The sequence below is a fragment of the Pelodiscus sinensis genome, chromosome 26 (genome assembly GCF_049634645.1).
Source record: "Pelodiscus sinensis isolate JC-2024 chromosome 26, ASM4963464v1, whole genome shotgun sequence".
In the NCBI taxonomy this organism is placed as follows: Eukaryota; Metazoa; Chordata; order Testudines; family Trionychidae; genus Pelodiscus; species Pelodiscus sinensis.
In genome coordinates this window covers 21,543,529-21,564,490 of record NC_134736.1, presented here as the reverse complement: position 1 = coordinate 21,564,490, position 20,962 = coordinate 21,543,529, and the positions used below count along the sequence as shown (strand labels likewise).

General features: G+C 55.7%; 1 protein-coding gene and 4 non-coding genes across 9 annotated transcripts; 2 read left to right on the top strand and 3 right to left on the bottom strand.

Moving 5' to 3' along the window:
• Positions 1-512: 512 nt before the first annotated feature.
• LOC102450800 (E3 ubiquitin-protein ligase TRIM11-like) lies at positions 513-12,009 on the bottom strand. Of its 5 annotated transcripts, XM_075909479.1 has the most exons (8): positions 11,778-12,009; positions 10,399-10,958; positions 9,575-9,631; positions 9,035-9,130; positions 6,728-6,958; positions 5,545-5,654; positions 5,343-5,446; positions 513-2,316 (listed from the first exon to the last, which is right to left on the bottom strand). In XM_075909479.1, exons 2-8 carry the CDS (start codon positions 10,813-10,815, stop codon positions 1,667-1,669), a joined length of 1,665 nt encoding a protein of 554 aa, XP_075765594.1. In that variant the 5' UTR covers positions 10,816-10,958; positions 11,778-12,009; the 3' UTR covers positions 513-1,666. The 5 variants fall into 5 exon arrangements, with proteins under 5 accessions (XP_075765594.1, XP_075765596.1, XP_075765592.1 ...); XM_075909481.1 differs by lacking the exon at positions 9,575-9,631 and having other exon boundaries at positions 11,778-12,003; XM_075909477.1 differs by lacking the exon at positions 11,778-12,009 and having other exon boundaries at positions 5,545-5,567; positions 10,399-10,949.
• Positions 12,010-14,794: 2,785 nt separating this feature from the next.
• TRNAT-AGU (transfer RNA threonine (anticodon AGU)) lies at positions 14,795-14,868 on the top strand. Its single transcript has one exon. It is a non-coding gene; the product is annotated as a tRNA-Thr (tRNA).
• A 1,327-nt stretch (positions 14,869-16,195) lies between these two features.
• TRNAS-AGA (transfer RNA serine (anticodon AGA)) lies at positions 16,196-16,277 on the bottom strand. The gene has a single exon. It is a non-coding gene; the product is annotated as a tRNA-Ser (tRNA).
• A 1,925-nt stretch (positions 16,278-18,202) lies between these two features.
• TRNAI-AAU (transfer RNA isoleucine (anticodon AAU)) lies at positions 18,203-18,276 on the top strand. The gene has a single exon. It is a non-coding gene; the product is annotated as a tRNA-Ile (tRNA).
• A 2,208-nt stretch (positions 18,277-20,484) lies between these two features.
• On the bottom strand, positions 20,485-20,566 carry TRNAS-GCU (transfer RNA serine (anticodon GCU)). The gene has a single exon. It is a non-coding gene; the product is annotated as a tRNA-Ser (tRNA).
• Between the last annotated feature and the right edge of the window lie 396 nt (positions 20,567-20,962).

Here is a 20,962-nt window from a genome sequence, read left to right as displayed (position 1 = left end):
AGACTCTGAATCCTGCAATCTGAGTTCAAATCTCAGTGGGACCTGCTGGGGCTCAGCTGGTTGTGACAAGGTTCAGGTGCTTCAGCTTCCATGCACTGAGGTTCAGCAAAGAGAGTTTTGTTCCTCTTGCTGGGTGTCTGAGGCCCCCTGGAGCTCCATCTCCAGACTGAGCAGGCGGGCGGGAAGGGCCTGATGCCATCACAGCTGCAGGGCAGGTCACCCACCTGGCCCCTGAGCTCAGCCGGTGCTGGAGGCAGCCAGACAGTGTGAGGGGGGGAAGGGTCCTGAGTCCTGGCTCCCAGCCACACACCTTTTCACAAAGACCAAGGGCCCCTGCACAAAGTGCATTGTGGAAATAAGAGTTGGGGCAGCAGGAAAGGGGCCGGCCCCTCAGCACCAGGGCAGAGGCAGGAGAAGATGGGAGTGAATCCTGCTACCTCTGCCATGGCTTGGCCCAGGAGGGCTGGGGTCTAACAGCTTTTCACCCCAGCTTTGTGGGAAGCCAAGTAGGTGGGACCCAAGCAATCTGGATGAATTTGTTTTAGATGTTTTATTTTCTTTGTGCACTAAATAACCGTCTTGTTACCTTGTGACAGCAATATTTTATAACCGGGACCATGGTTATTTGTCTGTGTGGCACACGGGGATCTCACAGGGGTAGAACATTCTGACTGGAGGGTCCCAGTTTGTCACCATTTGCTGTCCTGAGCCAGGGGGTGGGGAAAGGAAACAGGCAGAAAATGTGGATGGGGCAGAACAAAACAGCCTGTAAAAAGGGGAGGAGAAAATCTGCCAGGCTCTGTCCCATGAGTGGGGACTCCAGTCACCCAGCCTGGGCCCATCCCTCACACAGCCCTGAGGCTAGGGCCCCCCTTCACCAGCTCACCCCTTCCCTCCCTACATTGTGTTGGGAACAGGTTCCCGACACAGGATAGTTCGCAGCACAGAGCAGCCCCTGCAACAAGGCCACAGACCTGGCACTCCTGCCCCTGTGACTGAGTCCCCTCCATGGGCGGAAATTCCCTCAGGGCAGGAGATGCCAGGGCACTGCCCTCTCGCACGGAACTCACTGGGCTCCTCCACTTTGGGGCTTCTCTCTTGCCCCTTCATTAATCCTCCATCCCCTTGTGATCTGGGCTCTTCCATTCCTGCTGCTGTACCCACTCCCTATCCCTGGCCACTGTAGTTACCCTGACATTGTATCCACACTTCTCTTGTCCCTGCACTCCACAGCCTGCACCCTACCGCCCCTGCCCCACACTTTGCATCCCCCCTGCCCTAGTCTGCACTCCTTCTGCCCTTTACCCCACAGCTTGCACCCCTCTTCCCAGCCCCACTGCACACAGCCCACACCTGCTGTACCCCTGACCTACAGTCCCCGCAGTCAGCAGCCTTCTCTTCCACTACCACTGCTGCTGACTCTCCCACCCTTATCTGACCCTCTCCCCTCCCACAGCTCATTGGCCTGGGGCCGGGAACAGAGAGGAAGGGCGGGGGGGGGGGGGGGGGGGGAAGCAGGTGATGTCTCTGGTCATCTCCATGGGAACAGGCCTAGGGTCGGTGCTGGGAGGGGACAGTCTGTACTGGGGGGGGGGAGGGGAGTCACTAGTTCCATCTACATGACAGCCTGGGCCCATGCTCTGAGATTAACCCCTCAGCAGTGGATTTAGGGGGTGCAGTGAAGACCCCTCCCACTGACCCCACATGGTGCAGCCCCTGCAATACCCCCTCCCAGGGCAGCTGGAGAGGAGTCCCAGCTCATTGTACCGCCATTCCCTCCGGCGTGGGCCGGGGCTGGGCAGATGGTCAGGGGAGCCGTGTTTGCACCATCATCGAGACCAGGACTGAAGAAAGGGCACAGCATCCCGGAGAAGGTGCCGGTGAAGGTGAAGAGATGGGACCTGTCAGTCACATTGTAAAACGAGACCTTGCCCGCCTCGTAGTCCAGGAAAACCCCCACCCGGCTGGGCCTGGCACTCACGGGGAGGGGGAGCAGGGGGGAGGTGCCAGCCTCGTATTCCCCATCCCTCAGCAACACAACCCAGTATCCATTCTCAGGTGTGTATGTGACCTCCCCCTTCCTGCTCACAGATTCCCTGCAGATCCCCAGGTCCCAGTCAGTCTTGTCTCCCACCTCCACCTCCCAGTAACGCCTCCCGCCCGTGACCCCCTCGGCACCCAGCACACAGACAGAAGTGTCAAATCTCTCCGGGTTGTCGGGCAGATCCTGGCGCGTGTCTCCATCTCTCACACGTTTCCGATCCTCAGAGAGGACGAGCCAGGGATTTGCTGTGTCTGGATCCAGAGTCATGTCCACTGGGAAGAGTCACAGAGTCAGAGTAGGACAGGGGCTGATCCCTGGGGTCAGAAGGAAAGTAACCTGCCCCCCCATTAATCACTGGGCGGAGTATTGTCTGAGGGAAGTGAGGCCCCCCTCTGCCTGTGAGGGGTCAATGAGCAGGGTCAGGGCAGGAGGGGGTGGAGCGGGAAGGAGACAGTGCGGGAGTGGAGGGAACAGGCTGCTGCTGGGAGAACAAAGAGGAGGGGCAGGTAATGGGGCAGAGGGGAGGGGCAGGCACAAGTACAATGAGGGACAAGAGCAGTCGGCTACATGAGGACAGAGGAGGATGAAGGGAGGGGACTGCGGGGGGTGAGGGGAGGGGCAGGCATTGAGGAGAAGGGGACAGACCCCACGGGCACAGGGAAGCCAGGGTAAGGTCAGGCACTGGGGAACTAAGGGGTGAGAGGCAATGGGGGAGTTCCAATGGGGCAGAGATAAGAGGGACAGGTGATAGGGCCCAGGAGATGAGCAGTGGGACAGGTGCCAGGACCATGCCGGGGAGGGGGGGGGGAGAAGAGAGTAGGTAGCCACAGGCAGCACAGAGTGAGGCAGGAGACCTGGGTAAGAGGGGCTGGCTGGGGCAAGGACAGGGAAAGAGAAGGGGCAGGTGCCAGACGGCTGCAGGGGGGTGAGGAAGGGGCAGATGCTGGGGGGCAAAACGGGGTAATGGGAGGGGTGGGCACAGGGGGAAGTTAAGAGGGAAAGGAAGGCCAGGCACCAAGGCCATGGGGGAGAGACAAAGGCGGAGGGGCATCAGAGATCAAAGAGGGGGAGGAGAAGGGGCGGGCAGCGAGGCACAGAGCAGGGAGAGAAGAGGGGCTGGCACCAGGGGAAGGTGCAGGTGACAAGGATACAAAGAGGGTTGAGGGGTAGGGCAGGTGCTAGTGGGTATGGGGGGGGGGTGAGGCAGACCCCAGAAGACACCAGGGCAGTGAGGGAAGGGGTAGTTATCAAGGAGGAGGGGCATGATAGGTGAGTGCCAGAAAGACAGAGACGGGCAAGGGAAGAAGCAGTCTCCAGGGGGTCTGGGTGGAGGGAGAGCTGCAAGGAGAGCAGAGAGGAGAGGGGCGGGCACCAGGAGGCAGAGGGGGAGGAAGGGAGCCAAGAGAGGGGATTGTGGAAGGGCAGGCCCTAGGGAGGCAGAGGGGTGAGGCAGAGATGGGGTGGGGAAAGGGCCTAAACCACAGGGCCCAAAGGGGGGCAGGGAAAGGACTCAGGCAGGCAGAAAGGCAGAAGAGGGGGCAGGCTCCAGAGAGGCAGGGAGCTCACACTAGGGGACTAGAGGGGCAGGAAGGGAAGGTGGCAAGGGGAAAGTTGCAAGGAAGGGGCAGGCACCAGTGGGTGGATGGAGGTGGGGAGGATAGGGAAGGGTCGTGTGCAGAGGGGACCAAGGCAGGAGAAGAGGGCAGAGTGGGGGATAGGTAGGGGAAGGGAGAGGGGCAGGCTGATGCTGGGGAGGAAAGGGGAGGGGCAAGTGACAGGAACAGGAGGCCATGGGAACAAGAGGAGCAGGCACCATGAGACTACAGGATGGGTGAAGGGAGGGGCAGGTTCCTAGACCCTTCCAGTAGGGTGTAACTGCCCTGAATTTCCTCAGCATGTTGTCTACAGGCAGCTCCCATTGGCCGGTGTCTGACTAATGGGATTGTGCTGGGGAGAGAAGGAGCACCTCGACCCCCCATACCCAGGCTCACAGCTGTTCAAATGGAGCCCCTTGTGGCGTAGTGGGGAGGCTGTCTGCTCTGTAACCCGGTGTCCCCTGCGTTGTGATGTGAGATTCCCACTGACTCACCCACGTGTGTATTAACCCAGACACCTAGGCTGAGCCTCCCAGGAGGAGAGACAAAGGGAGGGAGGCCCAGACCAACACCAGGTTTCCGGGGAAGGGGCAGTTTTTGGCTGGGAAACATGAAAGGACCAACCTAAGCTGAGGGCTAGGGGTGATAGACCCCTAACCCAAGGGGGCTGAGGCATCCTGGCCCTGGCTCCTGTAACCACATCACGTCTGTGCTGTATCCTGGAGAAGCAATAAACCCTCTATTCTACTGGCTGGCGGAGTCTGTTCTTGCTGCAGACGGGCTGCAGGATCAGGGGGTACTTGACACGCCGTCACACCCCTCAAGGTCACAATGGCTTCTTTTCTTGGCAGGGGCAGACAGGGAATCTGCCTGAGGCTCCCCGCTGTGTCCACAGGCCAGATCTGGCAGTCTCAGGGGTCGGAGGGCTCATCTGGCCGAAGGGCTGAGTAACATTGCAGGACCCTCCCCACTGCACACGGGGACAATGGGGTGCAGGGAGCCCTGGTTCCTGCCCCACAGTGGAGCAGCGGGAGTAGGATGAAGGGGCCTGAGCAACGCTCCCAGCCAGAGTTCTCTGACCTCTCCCAGCCCCCCTCTGCCTCCGCTGTAGTTTCCTCTCCCTGCCCCCCTCACTGCCACGTGTCTGCCTTTGCCCCTGGGCTCCGCGCTGGGCTCTTAGGGGAGGAAAGAGGGGGTTCAGCGGGGGAAGATCAGGGTCAGATGGTAATAGAGTCACACTCAGCAAATCACTAACCTAGCCTCACACTGGGCAGTCAAGGGGCCCCCAGTAACACACGGGCCAGGCCCCTCCCCAACCCAGAAAGCTCGGCTGGCCTGGGCTAACGGGGCTGTGTCAATGCTGAGGGAGGCCACCCACCACGTGCACCTGCAGAAAAGCACAGACCTATTCCCTGGGACCCATCTGTGCAGCCCCTAGAACATGGGCCCAGGCCAGGCCTCCCAGCACTTGCTCAGTGGCACCAGGCAGCAAGCGGTCATGGTGTTGGGGTGATGGGGCCGGGTCAGATCCCTGGCAAGAGCCAGCAGGTGGGTGTGAGCAGCAGGCAAACTCCCCAGCACTGAGTGCATCAGCCTCCAGCTCCCGCCCAGCTCCCAGCTGGGTCCACGTGTGACCTGGGGCCCCAGGCTCTGCCCAGAGCCCCCAGCCCCAAACAGCTGCACGTCCCAGGGGCTCCACTCACCTGCAAATCTGTTCAGAGCTTCCCTCAGATCAAGACAAATTTTATACCCTCGCTGCAGGTCAGTGCAAATGGCTTCAGGTCCCTGGAGTTTCATGTTTTCACTCCTAGGAAGCAAACGTCCCAGCATCATCAGCTGCCCTGCGCCGGCATTGCCGCAGGGCCCCAACCAGGAATACAAGGGCAGCAAAAATGGGACATGCACCTGCTCAATGTGCTTTTCACGTCCTGAAAGGAGAAAGAGAATCGATGCTCTGTGTGATCACCGGGGGGCAGAAGCAAGAGCAATTCCCGATCTGGGCAGCAGCCTTTCATCTAGAGAATGGATTCACCCTCCCAGGCTTCACTGTTCTGTGGCAAAACCTCCTGCACCGCTTTGCATTTACACTTAATTTATTGTTTGTAGGTCAGACGGGAATTTAGTTAAATGTTTCTTCCTCCTAGGGACCCCGCCCCCATATCCGTGTTTAGCGACTGGTTGAGGCCAATGCTCTGGAGTCACAGCAGGGATGGGCTTAGCCAGTATCATTTTTGCACCAAACATTTAATCTTGCAGGGCTCCCCTGGATGGTCTCCACGATTCCCCTCCCACCCAAACTGCAGCGTCTGGCACTGAGGGAGCCCTTGGCCCGATATTGTCAGTCAGGAGCCCACAGAACAAGTTTACTCTAAGTCCGGGGTGGGTAATAATTTTTGGCTGGGGCCCACTTCAAAAATATTTGAAGTGTCCTCAGGCTGCCCAGAAGGGACAGGGCCTAAACTGGAAGGGCAGGACCAGGCCATGATGCTTCTGGGCTTCCCACCCACAGACCATTATTGCTCCATGGGTAGGGGAGACCCTTTGCCTCCCTTTCCCACTAGGCACCCATGCCAGGGCGAGAAGAGGCTTCACACACTTCCCCACCTCCAGGCCTGATTGGCATGGGGGCGAAGGGAGCATGTGAAGCCTCCTCCTGCTCCACCCCTGCCCTGAAAGGAGCATGCAGCACTTTAAAGTGCCTCATGCTCCTTGCAGGGCAGGAGGAGGCTTCGCGCACTTCACTGCCCCCAGACCAGTCAGGGCCAGGGGGTGGGGTAGCTGTGCAAAGCTTCCTTCACTCTCCTCCCGCTCTGCGTGAGTATACGGCACTTTGAAGTGCCATGTGCTTGTCGCAGGATGGGGAGTGGAGAGGGTGGAGGAAACTTTGCACGCTCCCCTCGCCCCCAGGCTCTAAATGGCCTAGTATCAGGTGAGCAGCAGGGCCTCTGCAGGGCGGATCAACCCGCTTGGTGGGTCGAATCCGGCTCGCAGAGGCGCTTTTGCCCACCCCTGCTCTAACTCTTGGGTTCCAGGCCCATGGATCCGAGCTGTAATTCTGGCTGGAGGCAGAGTTTTGACGCCATCTCACCTTCAGCAGCTCAGCAACCAGCTGCTGACACTTCCCCTCGATCTCTGCGATCAGCTGCTGCAGGGAGGCACTTTGCTGGGAGAGTTTGGTGACATTTTCCTGTAGCCGCTGCAGAGTCTCCCGCTCCTCCTCCGCCAGCCTCTGCAGAAGCAGCTGCTCCTCCTCCCTCAGCAGCGTGTGCAGCTTGTTAAATTCACCCGCAATCATCTCCCGCTTCGCCTGCACTGTCCTCTGGAGAAAGGAAAGGAGAGAGGAACCCACAGGCCAGTCCCAAGTTACAAACGGGGCCTCTGCCCGTGAAGCAGGGACTGTGAGGTTAGTGTAAAGTCTGGGAAATGTACCATAAAGGGCTGGTTTTAGCTCAGAGTGAACAGGGCCAGTCCTGTGGGGAGGTTGTCCAGGGTGCTAGGTAAAGCTGCAGACTGTTATAGCAGGCGACATGGGATGGGCACAGGGGAGAGGAAAGAAATTGAGAGAAAAGGAGAGATGTACTGGGGGAGGGGGGGGGAACACAGGGCTGGACACTCTCTCCTCTGCCCCCCCGGGGTCCTGTCATAGCAAGATGTGGGCGATGCTCATTCTTGACAACCTGCTCCAAGGGCTGCATGTTCAGCATCGAGGGCTGGTGCCAACAGCCCCGTGGGTGCCGTCCTGGGGCTCACATGGGCATCGGGCCCTCGCAGCATTGCCAGGACTGGCTTTGGCCTCACCCAGCCTGACCATGAGCCCCATGCCCATGTGCCCAGCGACCAGCCAGTGTCCCTGTCACACCCTACACCCTCAGCAGGGATCTCACTGTAACAGGCAAGGGAACCAGAACGGACGTGTTGGCCCCTGGGTTCATCTCCCAGCAACAGACAAGCCCGGGACATAAGAACAACCAGGCTGGGCCAGACCTAAATTCCAACTAGCCCAGGGTCCTCTCTGCTGACAGGGGCCAATGCCAAGTGCCCCAGAGGGAGTCAACAGAACAGGGAACCATCCAGTGATCCCTCTCGTCACCCATTCCCAGCTCTGACAGAGGCTAGACACACCATTCCTACCCTTCCTGGCTAACAGCCATTGATGGACCTAACCTCCATGAATCGATCTAGTTCTTTTTTATACTCTATTAAAGTCCTGCTCTTCACAGCATCCTCTGGCAAGGAGTTCCACAGGTTAACTGTGTGCTGCATGAAGAAAAACTTCCTTTTGTTTGTTTTAAACCTGCTACCTATTCATTTATTTGGTGACACCAAGTTCCTACGTTATGGGAACAAGTAAATAACTATTCCTTACTCACTTTCTCCACATCATTCATGATTTTATAGACCTCTATCATATCCCGCCTTAGTCTCCTCTTTTCTAAGCTCAAAAGTCCCAGTCTTTTTCATCGCTCGATGCAGGACCTGTTTCAAACCCCTCATCATTTTTGTTGCCCCTTTTCTGAACCTCTTCCAGTGCCAAGAGATCTTTTTTGAGATAAGGCGACCACATCTGCATGCAGAATTCAAGCTGTGGGCGTCCCATGGTTTTATACAAAGGCCATAAGGCATTCTCTGTCTTATTGCCTCTGTATGTCTCATTGGGACAGTAACAGGAGCAGCAGAAGGTGACCAGGATGAGATGGCCATGTGGCAGCAGAGGCTATGAAGTGGCCGAGCTCTGCCTGGGTTTACTCTGACCTGACCCCAGCTCTGCTCACTCAGGGGGTGTCCCCGCTGCAGTGGGGTGCCGAGTGCACCATGTGCAGACATACCCCAGCTAGTTTTGATTTACCAGAGCAGGTTCATAACCTCATCCTGGACCTTTCAGCTACTTCATGCCTGGAAGTGCTGCAGGGGAAAAGGCTCAGAGACTATGTCTACGCTGCAGAGAGATTTTTTGTTTTTAAACGGCCATTTTTCTGAAAAACCTCCAGTTACATCCATGCTGCAATCGCATTCTTTCTAAATTAAATCGAACGAACAGAGGGTTTTTTCCCAGCACTGATAATCCTCATTCTACGAGGAAGAAGACTTTTTGCAAAAGAGCTTTCACAAAAACGTGTGTGTGGACGGGGAAGGTGGTGTTCTTTCAGAAGAAGAGGAAAGAGGAAAAAGCCCTGGTGGCCACTCCGTCCATAGCAATCACAGCTGACACACGAGAGAACATCCATTCAGTCTGGACATTCTCTTTTGAAAAAGCAGATCGCTTTTTCGATGTGCTTTTGTTTGCAGACGCTCTCTTTCAGAAGAGGATTTCTTGGAAGATCTCTTCCGAAAAATGGCTCTTCTAAAAGAAGCCTGAAGGGTAGATGTAGCCAGGGAGATTAACCCAGATACCCACCTGCCACTCTGCGGTTTTCTCCTCCTCTTCACTTCTCAGCCCCAGGGCCTCTTCCAGCTGCTCCCTGAGCAGGCCCAGGGCTCCCTGGAGTTTCTCCTGCAGGGCATCCGGGGCGACAAACAGCCGTTATCTGCTTGTCTGGCAGGCGGCGAGCGCTGTACACACCGGCCGTACACGCACGAGGGACCCAGCCTGGAAGGAGGCAGCCACTCGGCTCTGCCAGCCCCAAAGGCATCCTGGGAGCAGAGATGCCCAGCTCCGAGCAGGGGCTCTGCCTACTGCAGCCACTCAGTGCAACTCCGCCCTGGTATGTTAGTGCAGGTGTCATGTCCCTACACATGGGCCAGAAGGAAAATGGCTGGGGAGCCTCTGAATGATCCCTCCAGCTAGAGGTTGAAAGGAGCTGGGGCAGGAACCTCACTGCACCGTGCCCCAGATCCAACCCCAGCCCCAGCTCCCCACTCTGCTCTCCTGTGTGTGCCCAGGCTCCCAGGGGGCCTCCCTCACAGCAAAAGCCTCTCACCAGCGCAGCCTCATTACCTGTGCAGTAGGCTGTGACGTGGCTGGAGACCGGCGAGGGACAAGGGAGCCCTGGGTCTGGGGGAGCAGAGACCTGTAATTGTAACTGCTCCTGGGCAGAGGTAACCTGGTGTTCTCGCCCCCTTGAGCAGCCTGTGATTCATTCGCCCAGCGCAGCACCGTGCCGAGCGAGGGCTGCAAAATCCCTGCTAACCCGTCAAACATCCAGTTAACCTAACGCTTCGCCAGTTAACCGGACTACACGGGACTTCACTGCTGGCTCCAGCCCCTGCGCTTCTGGGCCCGCCGGGAACAGAGGCTGCTCCAGCCAGGATGCCGAGGAAGTCCATGCTCCAACTCTACTGCACCATCGTCTTCCAGATGGTGGTGCCCAACTTCGCTGTGGTAGCAGAGCGACCCGGGTCCAGGTTACTTCACTTCCCCGTACCATGGAGAAGGGCGGCGGGGCAGAGCAGGCTGCTGGGCCACTTCAGATCCCACCACCATACCAAGTGTGGGAATGGGGGCCAACCCCTACTGTTGCCCCACATCAGGCTACCCAGTGACACTGGTTCATGTCAGGGTACAATGGGGTGGAGCAGGAATTGGGATGGGGGGGAGGGGTGAAGCAGAGGTAGGGTGCAGCTGGGGGGTAGGGGAGGTTGCCCTAGATCCCATCCAGGAGGGGAGGGGGGGCTTGCTCTAGATCCTATACCCCCTTGGGGACAGCCCTGGCTGTAGCATCAGCACTTGACATAATTAGGTTGACGTGAGCTGCCCATGTCGCCCTAACACCACAGTGTGAACCAAGCCCCAGGACCTGCCCTACAGAGCCTGGTCCCTACCTTGTACTCCTGGGCAGCCTCCTCGATAGGCACCACCGTGTGTGCGCGGTGCTCCCGGGACCTGTCACACACCACACAGATGGGGGCTTGATCCTCCTGGCAGAAGAGCTTCAGGGCCTCCTGGTGCCTCTTGCACCCTGGCTGCCCCTCAGGAACAGGCCCGGCCGGGGGACGCAGGCATTTCACCAGCTCCACCAGGTTCCCCAGCTGGTAGTTGGGCCGCAGGTGTCTCTGCAGGATGGTGACTCTGCACTGGGGGCAGGAGAACTTGGGCTCTGACTCCCCCCAGCACTGGCTGAGGCAGGCCCGGCAGTAGTTGTGCCCACACTCAATAGACACTGGATCTGTGAAAAATTCCAGGCACATGGGACATGTCGCCTCATCCTGGAAGCTCCTGGCCAGGTCCCCGGCAGCCATGGCCTCTCTGCAACCCGTCCCTGAGGGTTGGTTTTGTTTCCCGATCAAATGGAGGAAGCAGCGTAGCCTGTTCCAGCTGTTTGGTTTTTGGTTTTTTTCCCCCCCTCTAAGCAAGATGCACAACTGGGAGCCAATCACACTTGCTGGACGGAAATGAAGAAAGAAAAAAACACCACAGAAGTCAGCCCCCAGAAATGCACCAAGCTACGCAAGAAAACTCCCAGGCAGTTAGAGACACACAGAACCTTGCTTGTTTAAAAGTCTCAGGGGGGAGCCGTGTTAGTCTGTAACTAAAAGAAGCTTAAAAATCAACAAGTTTTCATGGGCACCGCCCACTGCTCTGGGTTTGCCGTCTGAGGCAGTGGGCTGTGTCACAAAAGCTCATGACACTCTCCAGATTTTTTGCTAGTCTCTCAGATGCTACAGGGCCAGGGGTTTCTTAGGGCACCCAGAAGCCGGCGCTGCTCCCGTTTACAGGCGTAGGCAGGAGCTGAAGGACTGTGTCCCCTACAGCGAGCGGGGCCTGGGGAGGGACTCTGAAGGGGCAGTGGGATTAATCCCCCCCTATAACCCCTCATGTTTCACAATCAAATTCTGTTCCCCTTTGCCCCCAATCATACTGGGGGGCTGCTGAGGCACGTGACTCGCCCCCTCATTAATGATCATCAGAGCCAGGGTCCCAGCTAAGTCAGGGCTGCCCCCCCCCACAGGGTGTTCTACTGCCCCAGGTGGGGAGGAGAATGGGGGTGACAAGGGCCCCCCCACCCCAGGGCAGGACCCAGAGCGGCCACAGACCCTGCTCCAGGCCCTCGTGTTCCCCTCCCCTCGGGCCCCACAAGCTCAGGCCCATGGGCCCCAGGGGGCTCTGTGCCCCCCCCCAGCTGCTGTGCCCCCCCTTCTGACACGGGCTGTGACCCGCTTTGTGCCCCCCCGGTCAGACCAAGGTCCCGCCCCGCTCTCACCCCGGGGAAAGGCCCCGTCGGGCCGAACTCGCAGCAGCGCCCCCGCTCCGGCTCCGCGGCACGTGCGGAACCCCCCGCGTCGTGACACGCGGTGCCGGCCCCGCCCCCTGCATTCGCTGCTGCCGCCCGGACCCGGGCGCCCAATCGCGCGAGGCGGGGGCGGGTCCAGGCAGCTCCGGGTCAGAGCTAAACCCCGGCGCGGATCCCAGACCGGAGTCACTGACCCGCTGCGCACGCGCGGTCCGACTCCTCCCCCCCTTCCTCTGCCGCGCGCCGGCCGGGTTTTCAGAGCGTCCCGCCAGCCGCTCCCTGCCCCGCCCGCCTGGGCGTCTGATTCTTTGGCGCGAATTCTGAAGGAGCCGTTGGGGCCGTTACTCGTCGCGCGCCTGGTTCTGCTTCCGGTCAGCGCAGCGCGCGCGGGGCGGGGCAGGAGGACTCGGAGGCGCTGAGGTGAAGTGTCAGATGGGGGGTTACAGGCTGCACTTGGCCTAGGAGCTGCTGCATGTGAGGCAACGTGACACCCAGAGCCCAGCCCCCGGCCTGTTGGGAAGAGCCTCGGCCTCTGGCTGGCTCCGCCTGGGACCCTCTTGTGCAGGAGCGGCTCTTTCTCAGTTTTTCAAGAAAAAAAACCTCTTGTGCCAAAGTGGTCCCTAATTAATTATGCAAATGAAGCTGTGCTTCATTTGCATAAGCTTTTGTGGGAAAAGGGTGTAGTATAGACATAGCGTCTCTCTTTTTTTCCCTCCTTTTTTCTTCCCCTGCCTTATTTATTCTTGGATCTAGACTCTAATACTCCGGTCATCTGACGTTCACGATCCCATCGACATGTTCTCTTAGTGTTTAAGGTGCTACTAGAGCAGTGGTCTCCAACCTTATCACACCCAAGGTCGCTTTTTAAATCTCTGAACAGGTGAAGATCTACCGCCCCACCCCTGCCTTGAAGCCCCGCCCTCTCTGTTCTCCTCCTGTCCATCACTTGCTAGCCCCAGCCCTTACTTACACCCTCTGATAAACAGTTTATTTTTAAATTATGCAATGCATAAAATCATGTGTTTATAGTTCTGAAATAAATGGTCTGGTTTTTATTAATCTAATTATACATGTTGTGGGGACAGAGTTCTGCAGCTGGGGAGCCAGTGAGTCCCCTACATCTCCCTTCTGCCAGGATTCTCCCCCAAGAGAAACCAGGGCCTGCCTGCCCTGGGACCAACCCCTCAGCCACCAACCCCTCAGCACAGGGAAGCCTCCTGCAGGGCTGACTCACGCCTCCTGTGCAGTGCAGGGAGTCCATGCTCCCTCCTGCAGTACACCTAGTGCACTTCTGGAATCTCCCACAGTGGCACTGAGCTGTAGGATTTCTGTCCATCCCCAGGTTAGCCCACACTACCTCCATTTTCACTGGAGGTAAGTAGTGGAGCTTCTTGGGGGTGGGAGGGAAATGGGGGCAGGGCAGATAGGACACCTTGCAAGCCACTGCTCAAGGCCTTGCCATCAACCTGTTGGTGACCACAGATTTAAACAGTTCACATACAATGGAAATCCAAGACAGGTGAATGTCTTCATTGAATCAACACTCTCACAGGGGGCACTTGGATTTGAACCAAGGACCACTTGATCTGCAGTCAACACTCTGCCACTGATCTACACCCCCATGTGAGAGCACTGTCTACAGCCAGTATTGAGAAGTGGGTAGTGAACAAGAGACTTTTGTGTAACACACATCTCAGCTGGGATGGACCCTCACTGACCCCAGATTGTGACTGGTCCTAACAAGGAGTTTGTCCTGAAAGCAGCAGAACTGGGGCAGGACAGAGGTTCTGTCCACACGGAAAAGTCCTTTTGGAACAATGGCCGTTATTCCAAATAACAATGCAAGAGTCTACACAGCAATTCCGTTAGTTTGAAATAACTCCGAAATAACGGAAGGCTAATTCCAACTTCTGTAGACCTCACTGTATGCAGAAAAATGCCTATTCTGAAATAGCTATTTCAAAATGAGGCGTGTGTACATGCTCCACTTCTGCTATTTCAAAATATCCCCTCCCCATTCTAAGTTATTCAACCTGGGGTTCTAAATCAAGGTAGCACGTCTACATTAGGGAAGCCTCCTCGGACTCATTTTGAGGTTTCCCTGCAATGTAGACGTGCTATTTTCAAATAAACTGTTCCAGAAGAGCTTATTCCAAAATAAACATGCCGTGTAGACATAGCCAGACAGTCCTGAGAGATGAAGCAGCTGGAGGGAAGCCAGGAGAGCAGAGGCCAGTCTGAGACCTGAGTGTCCCAGGTGTCTACCCCAGACCTTCTGTCTAGGTCCCATGGTGTAAGGGGCAGCACTAATGACTCTGAATCCTCCAATCTGAGTTTAAATCTCAGTGGGACGGGCTGGGGTGGTTGCTGGGAGGTCCTTGTGCTCCAGGCTTTTTGTCTTCCTTGTCCTGAGGTTCACTAAGGGGGGGTTTTGCTTGTCTGAGGCCCAGTAGAGCTTTGTGAGCAGACTTGTGCTCAGGTGACTGATGTCATCACAGCTGCAAGGCAGGTCGCCCATCTGACCCCTGAGCTCAGCCCATGCTGGAGGCAGCCAGAGAGTGTGAGCAGAACGGGGGGCGGGGGAGTTGTATACTTTGGGAAGGGTCCTGGCTCCCAGCCACATGCCTTGGAACAAAGACCAATGGTCCCTGCACAAAGTGCATTGTGGGAATGAGAGTTGGGGCAGCAGGAAAGGGGCCGGCCCCTCAGCACCAGCGAGCAGGTGGGAGAAGATGGGAGTGAATCCTGCTACCTCTCACGTGCAAAGGGAGCACTAACCCACGTGCAACTCATCTCTAGCAGCTTTGTGCCCCACTAGGGTGGGTTATTTCAGAGACCAGGAAGGATGAGAGAGGGGGTCTCTGGATGCACGGAGCCCCCTGGCTCTGCCTGTGAAAAGAAAGAACAAGAGCACAAGCAGAAACTTCAATTCCACTTTGTGCTTCTGGAACCATAAGTAGAACAGTTTTAGAACTGCTTTCAAGGAGGGCACCATGGCTTAGTTGGCTAAAGTGCCTGCCTAGTAAACAGGAGATCCTGGGTTCGATTCCCAGTGGTGCCTTGTTGCCAGGTCAATGGGTCTTTTTTTCCCATCATTCTTCAACATGGATCTGGAGTTGATTTTACCTTCATTTGAGCTTGGTGGTGCCCTTACAGTGGGAGTAGGATAGTAGCAAACAGCAGGAGGTGCCCTAGGGGTTTGGTTTAGTGAGGCTTAGCTAGACTTGCTAAATCAAGTTCTGGAAGATGGATTGCAGCCAGGATCTCCACCTGAGTGAAGACATAGCCTAATGGTGCAATTAGTAAGATGCCGACACTAACAGCCCCACTGCTGGTGACTCGCAGAGGCTACATCTACACTAGAAGTTTGCTCTGTAAAAAATATGTTAATGAGGGACGCAATTGCATGAGTCATGATATCATTTGCATATTTTCTGCCAATGGGATTGCTGTGCAAAAACAAGCAGTGTGAACATTTTTTCACAAATTCCCCTTTTCCCACAAGATTCTTATGCTCCCAAAAAGAGGTATCCTGATCTTGCAGAAAAAGGGGGTTTTGCACAAAAAGAAAACTTCCATACTACTTGTTTTGCACAACAACCCCAGCGCAAAACCAGTTTGTCAGAAAATATGCAAATGAGATCATGACTCATGTAAAAGAGACCCTCATTAGCAGGGCTCAGCAAATAATGTAATCTACTCACCCATGAATGTAAATAATTACATCCTGGAAGAGCTGGAGCAGAGCGATCTGCACATGCGCAGAACGATCTGCGTGTGCGCTGAGCGCAGAACCATTGCAAACCACGTGCCTGGCGAGCAGAGCTCCCCGCTGCTTGGCAAGCCCTGCTCATTAGCACATCTTTTGCTGAGAAAACTCACAGTGTAGACACAACCGGAGACTCTGGTGCTGGTCATGCAATAGAAGCACATTATGTTTAAACAGCTGCCATGTGAATGTACCTGAAAGTCACAAGGATCAATGATCTGTGTGAAAGGCAGGTGGCCAGTAATTAGAGCCCCATGTATGTTGTGTGCACAAAGGAAGGTAGGAATGTGCACCGAGTAGTCTGATAATGGTGTTTAGTGAAAAGTAATAGGTGTAACGGCGTTGCGCAAGAGGGTTTTTCTTGCGCAAGAAGGGGCAGTGTAGACGCTCCTTCTGGTGCAAGAGTCTCTTTGGAAAAAAATGGTGGCTCATTAGCTATGCAAATGAGGCTCAGTAATATTCCAAACTTAGCTTCATTTGCATATTACTCATGGAAGAAGCTGTGAGTGTAGACATAGCCCAGGTGTCCCTTCTGATGGGACTGGCAGGTTCTTCTCCCGGGTCTCAGAGTTTGGGTACCTTGTTGGCCTAGGAAGGGGTGTGACCAAAATACAGACCTCGCTGTGAGCAGGATTTGAACCTGCGCAGGGGAGCCCTATTGGATTTCTAGTCCAACACCTTAACCACTCAGCCATCACAGCTCTGAGACTTAACAGCTCAGGGAAACTGGTAAATAATTCCAGTGCCCAGGCCTGACGTCACCTGACAGAATTCACACAGCAAACCATTTCAACAATCATGCAGAGGAGTCCTGGCTGCTCTGGTCTGAGGCTGCCTCGGAGGTGAGTTCTGCTTCCACGTCTTCCCTCCTCCTTCTTGGTCTTCTCCCTTCCTTTCCCTTTTCCTCCTTCTTCCTCTTCTCTTTTCCCCTTTTCCTTCTTCTCCCTGGTCTCCTTCTTGGACCCCAGTTTATAGAGTGAAAATTGAGTCCTGCTTAACCAATTATTTTAGTTTAATGTTACTAACCAAAGCTAACATACTATTATGATTTACCTAACCAATCATACTGCACCACCTTTGTTGATTTCCCCCCAGCAACATTAATGATACAGCAGAGAGAAACAGTTACAATGCAGACAGCGATCACACAGACAAACAATAGGAAAGTGAGGAGAATAATCATAGAATGCCAATTGCACAAACACTGGTAAGCAGTTTTTTGCCAGACAAAATGCTGTTAACTAAGTTTTCTCTACCCATCCTGAGATCTGTTTCTTACTTGGTGACAGTGGGTGTCCTTAGGATCCAAGCCCCTTCTCACAGCCTAGTGTGACCCTATTGAAATGCTATTTAGATGGAATGTGAGCCCAGGCTTTACAGTTAATTGCTGCCTTTCTGCAGAATGGTAAAGGTTAGATTTGCTGAATAGCTAGAGGCCTTCCAATGGATACATATCGTTACGAAGAACCTTTCCAAGCACGAGGTACCAGAACCCACAAGCACAGTCAACACAACTGCAAAGGGACTCAAACCCTGTAGTTTTCCAACCCAAAGTCAGATGCTTTATCTTTTAGGCCACACGGTCTTGGCCTGTTTACAAATGGACTTTTTGAAGTGTGTAAGAAGGGAGCGGTCTAGCTAGGCCCCCCTCCCTTTGTTCTGCCAAAGCCGGTTGGGTGGGGTGGGGCTGGTTATGGGGAGGCAGAGTCCTGTGCCTGTCTCAGGGCTTCCCAGGGAGGCTCCTTGCAGCCCAGGAGAAGAAGGGGGCTCTGGGTGGAAGGAAACAAGCAAAGCTGGTCCCAGTGGGCATGAGCTGAGGCTCCAGTTCAGCGTAATTGAGTCACTGCTGGCTCACGTAGGTCCCATGGTGTAAGGGGCAGCACTCAGACTCTGAATCCTGTGATCTGAGTTCAACTGTCAGTGGGACTCGCTGGGGCTGGGTTGGTTGCTGCAAAACCCTCCGGCTTTATGAGCTTTGGGCTCCTTATTTACAAGCTCCCCAGAGAGAGAGTTTTGTGTCCAATGCCCCCTGGAGCTCAGTCTGATGCTGTGATCTGCCTGGCTGAGATGGGCTGGGCCCTAAAACTTAACCTGCCTGGAGCTTGCTGCTTACCCTTGTGGTCTCTTGTGTGGTCCCCAGGAGCTGCCAGGCTCTGACTCTTGCCCGCCTGGCGCTAGCAGGTACCCCCCCCAAACAATCTTTTAAATGGGTCTTTCTGGTCCCTCTCAGGGTGTTTTTCTCCTCAGCAGCGCACAAGAGAGAAGCTGTTGCCACTGGCCCTGCAAGGCAAGATGAGCTTTGCCTGCCCCCCTCAGCCTGACTCGCTACTTGGCCCCATTCCTGCTTCTCTTCCCAGTGGCCAAAAGGGGCTGAGGCTGCTGCTGACAGGGAAGAAGCTGGGAGGCAAGGTGCTGGCAGCAAGAGATTCCTGCTGCCTCTTTGCCCTGGGTCTGCCGGCCACCAGCCACCTTGACCAAACCTCAAACCAGCTGGACTAGTGAGCCCACATCACAGTGAGTCGCTAGTGGCCCTGTCAGAGAAGAGCCATTGGAAGCTTCAGAGACGTCCCTGCAGCTGCCGGAGGTGCCTTTCTTGAAAGGGCCACTGGTGAACTTCCCTTTCGTAGGCCGGCTAGCTCAGTTGGTTAGAGTGTGGTGCTAATAATGCCAAGGTGAGGGGTTCAAGCCCCATGCTGGCCACAGTGGTGTTTGGTTTGGTAACTTCCCTTCCTTTAGCTGCCTGCTATGGACAGGGAAGCAGAAAAAAGCAAAAATGTGAGCTTTGCAGGAAGCAGGGCAGAGATCTGGTAGGGGGAGGCTCCAGCCTGTACAGCTCCAGTGGCTAAAAGGGCCTTGGCCTGGCTTCCTGTCCCCAAAAGCAGGGCAACTGATGCCCAAATTCCTGCTGCTGCTTTGGCTACCTCAAGGCACCAGCTGGGGGGCAGGCTCTGGAGCCCAAGCCACATGGGGAGACTCAATATGACTGGGAGGCCTGGAGCGTGTGAGCCCTGCACAGAGGCTGCTGCTGGGGTCCTGCTTCAGTGGCCCAGCAGCTCAAGTTCCCCTGAACCAGCTTCTCCCCCTGGAGCCACCCCCCAGCGCTGCTGAGGCCCCTGATATGAAGCAGTGGGACCATCAGAGGAAGGTGCCAGCCTTAGCCCTTCCTTCCAGCCTCCACCCCCCTCCCAGGGTCTTTCCCCAGCCCCTCCCCAGTTCTACATTCCCCACATAAAAACCAGAGAGTTTGTTCTTTCAAGGGAAAAGTCCTGATTGTGTTACCGGGGGGGGAGACACAGAGGGCAAAAAATGAGGAGTAAAGTTAGTTGGAACCAAGGGGCTGGGTTTGAGCTACTGCAGAAAAAAGGACTCTGCCCCTGAAGCTGCCCTGTCCTCTCCAGAGCCCTTAGGCTGGCACTGGGGAGGCCTCAGTCCAGACAGTGCCCAGCCAAGGGGGAGGGAAGGGCTGGGGGATGTTCTGAAAGGCTGCTGGCACCATTAGACCCTTTTTTTAGCAGTGAGGGAGAGGTGGGAAAGGGGCCCTGAGTTAACCTCTTGGGTCACAGCTGCTGTAACATGTGGCAAGAAAGTTGACTAAGGCCATGAAAGTTGACTATGGAGTTGTTTGGTAAAAGTTGCCAGGGGCTTCCCTGGCTGGGAATTGAACCCAGACCAGAGCAATGATAGTACTGGATCCTAACCACTACACCATCAGAGACACATAAAGCACATCTCCTTGCTCACCTACACTAGCCTTTCACAGGCCATTTAATGTCCACTTCAGGATGCGGGGAGGGTCCATTCTCCCTTGCCCAGAGGGGACAAGAACAGCCAAATAGAACATCAAAGCAGCCAGACTGGGCCATGTCAGTTTGCCAGACCAAATAACTAGCCCCCCCGCTCTGGAGTCTTTGCCTCTCATGGGCCTTCTCATCCTCAGGCTCCTCTTTGTCTCCAGAAAGACCCTGCTCTGCTGCAGCCACCTCCCCCCGGCTGTCACTTCTAGAGCAAAATGCATCCCCTTCATTCTGACTTTGCACACCTGGGATTTTAGCACTCAGAGCTGCACCTGACACCAGCATTGGCTAGTGAGGGGTCTGAACAGCTTCTGCAGAGAGGGAGAGAGAGAGACAGCCACTGTGGAGCATCCTTGCCAACTGTCTCAGAAAGCAGAGGAATGTAAATTCTTTGTCAGGTGGGACAGTGCCAGAGACAGAAATTCTCCCTTCTAAATGTCCCTTCTTCAACTTTTAGCTCCTGATTAAGCCCCTTTGAAGAAGCCAGATACAAGGAAGGGCTGATCACACCCCTCTGAAAATCAGCTTTCCATGGGTATCGGTAGCTGGCTCCAAGTCATGGGACTTGACGTCTCGTCTAGCTCCCGAAACCAGGGAAGTGTCTCCCACCGCTGCAGCCTCCTGAGGCTCTATGGCCCTGTCTGTACAGCAGGGACAGCAACACTCACAGCCCCACAGGAGGGCCTCTGGCCTAGCAATGTGGCCCCCTGAGCAGCCTCTGATGTTCCCTGCGTGAGCCCCAGAACCAGCCCTGAGTGACAGTGGGGGAGGGAGAGCAGCTCCCACATGCCAAGGGGCTGGCCAGGGGCAGGACATGAGCCTACAAGGCAGCAGTGACATCACAAGAAACTTTTGCAGAACCTCAGCTCATTGGCTGGGAGGCAGTGACCTCACAGAGGGACCATGGCAACAGCCAGGTGGGACATCTCAGAGACCCCCCCCACTGCCTGGCTGCCTGGAATCTCCTTTGTGAGGTTTCCCCTTGAGGGCAGAAGGGATTGAGGGTCCCAGCTGGGAGTGTCTCTGTGGAGATTTCCCCTGTGGGGCAGGCAGGGTTGCAGGAGAGGCTGGCACTGAACCTCTGGGAGAGGCAAGAGAAAGGGCTGCAAACACCCGATGAGGATGGGACTCAAACCCATGCGTGCAGAGCACAATGGATTAGCAGTCCATCGCCTTAACCACTCGGCCACCTCATCTGAGCTGTTACAATTTGCTTCAAATCACCTGAAGTCAGCACTTCAGGGAACCTTTCTGCCACTTGCTGACTGGCCAAGGACACCCAGGGCGGGAAGGTTTTGGCTTTTCACAATGTTCCCTGGGCTGTTGTACAAAGCTCAGTGCTCGTAACAAACCCAAACACCCCCTGGCTACATCTACCCTGTTTTGTGCTGTTGCACAAGAGAAGTGCTTTTCTGTAAAAGCAGCCATGGCAGTGTGGACGCTTTCCTGTGCAGGAAAGCTCTGACGGGCATTTTAGATATTTGGCTTTCTTGAGCAAGAAACCCCTGTTGCCCGTCCACACTGCCACCTTGTGGACGAGTTCTTGCACAAGAGGGCTTATTACTCGTGGGGAGAGCAATAACTTCTGTGCA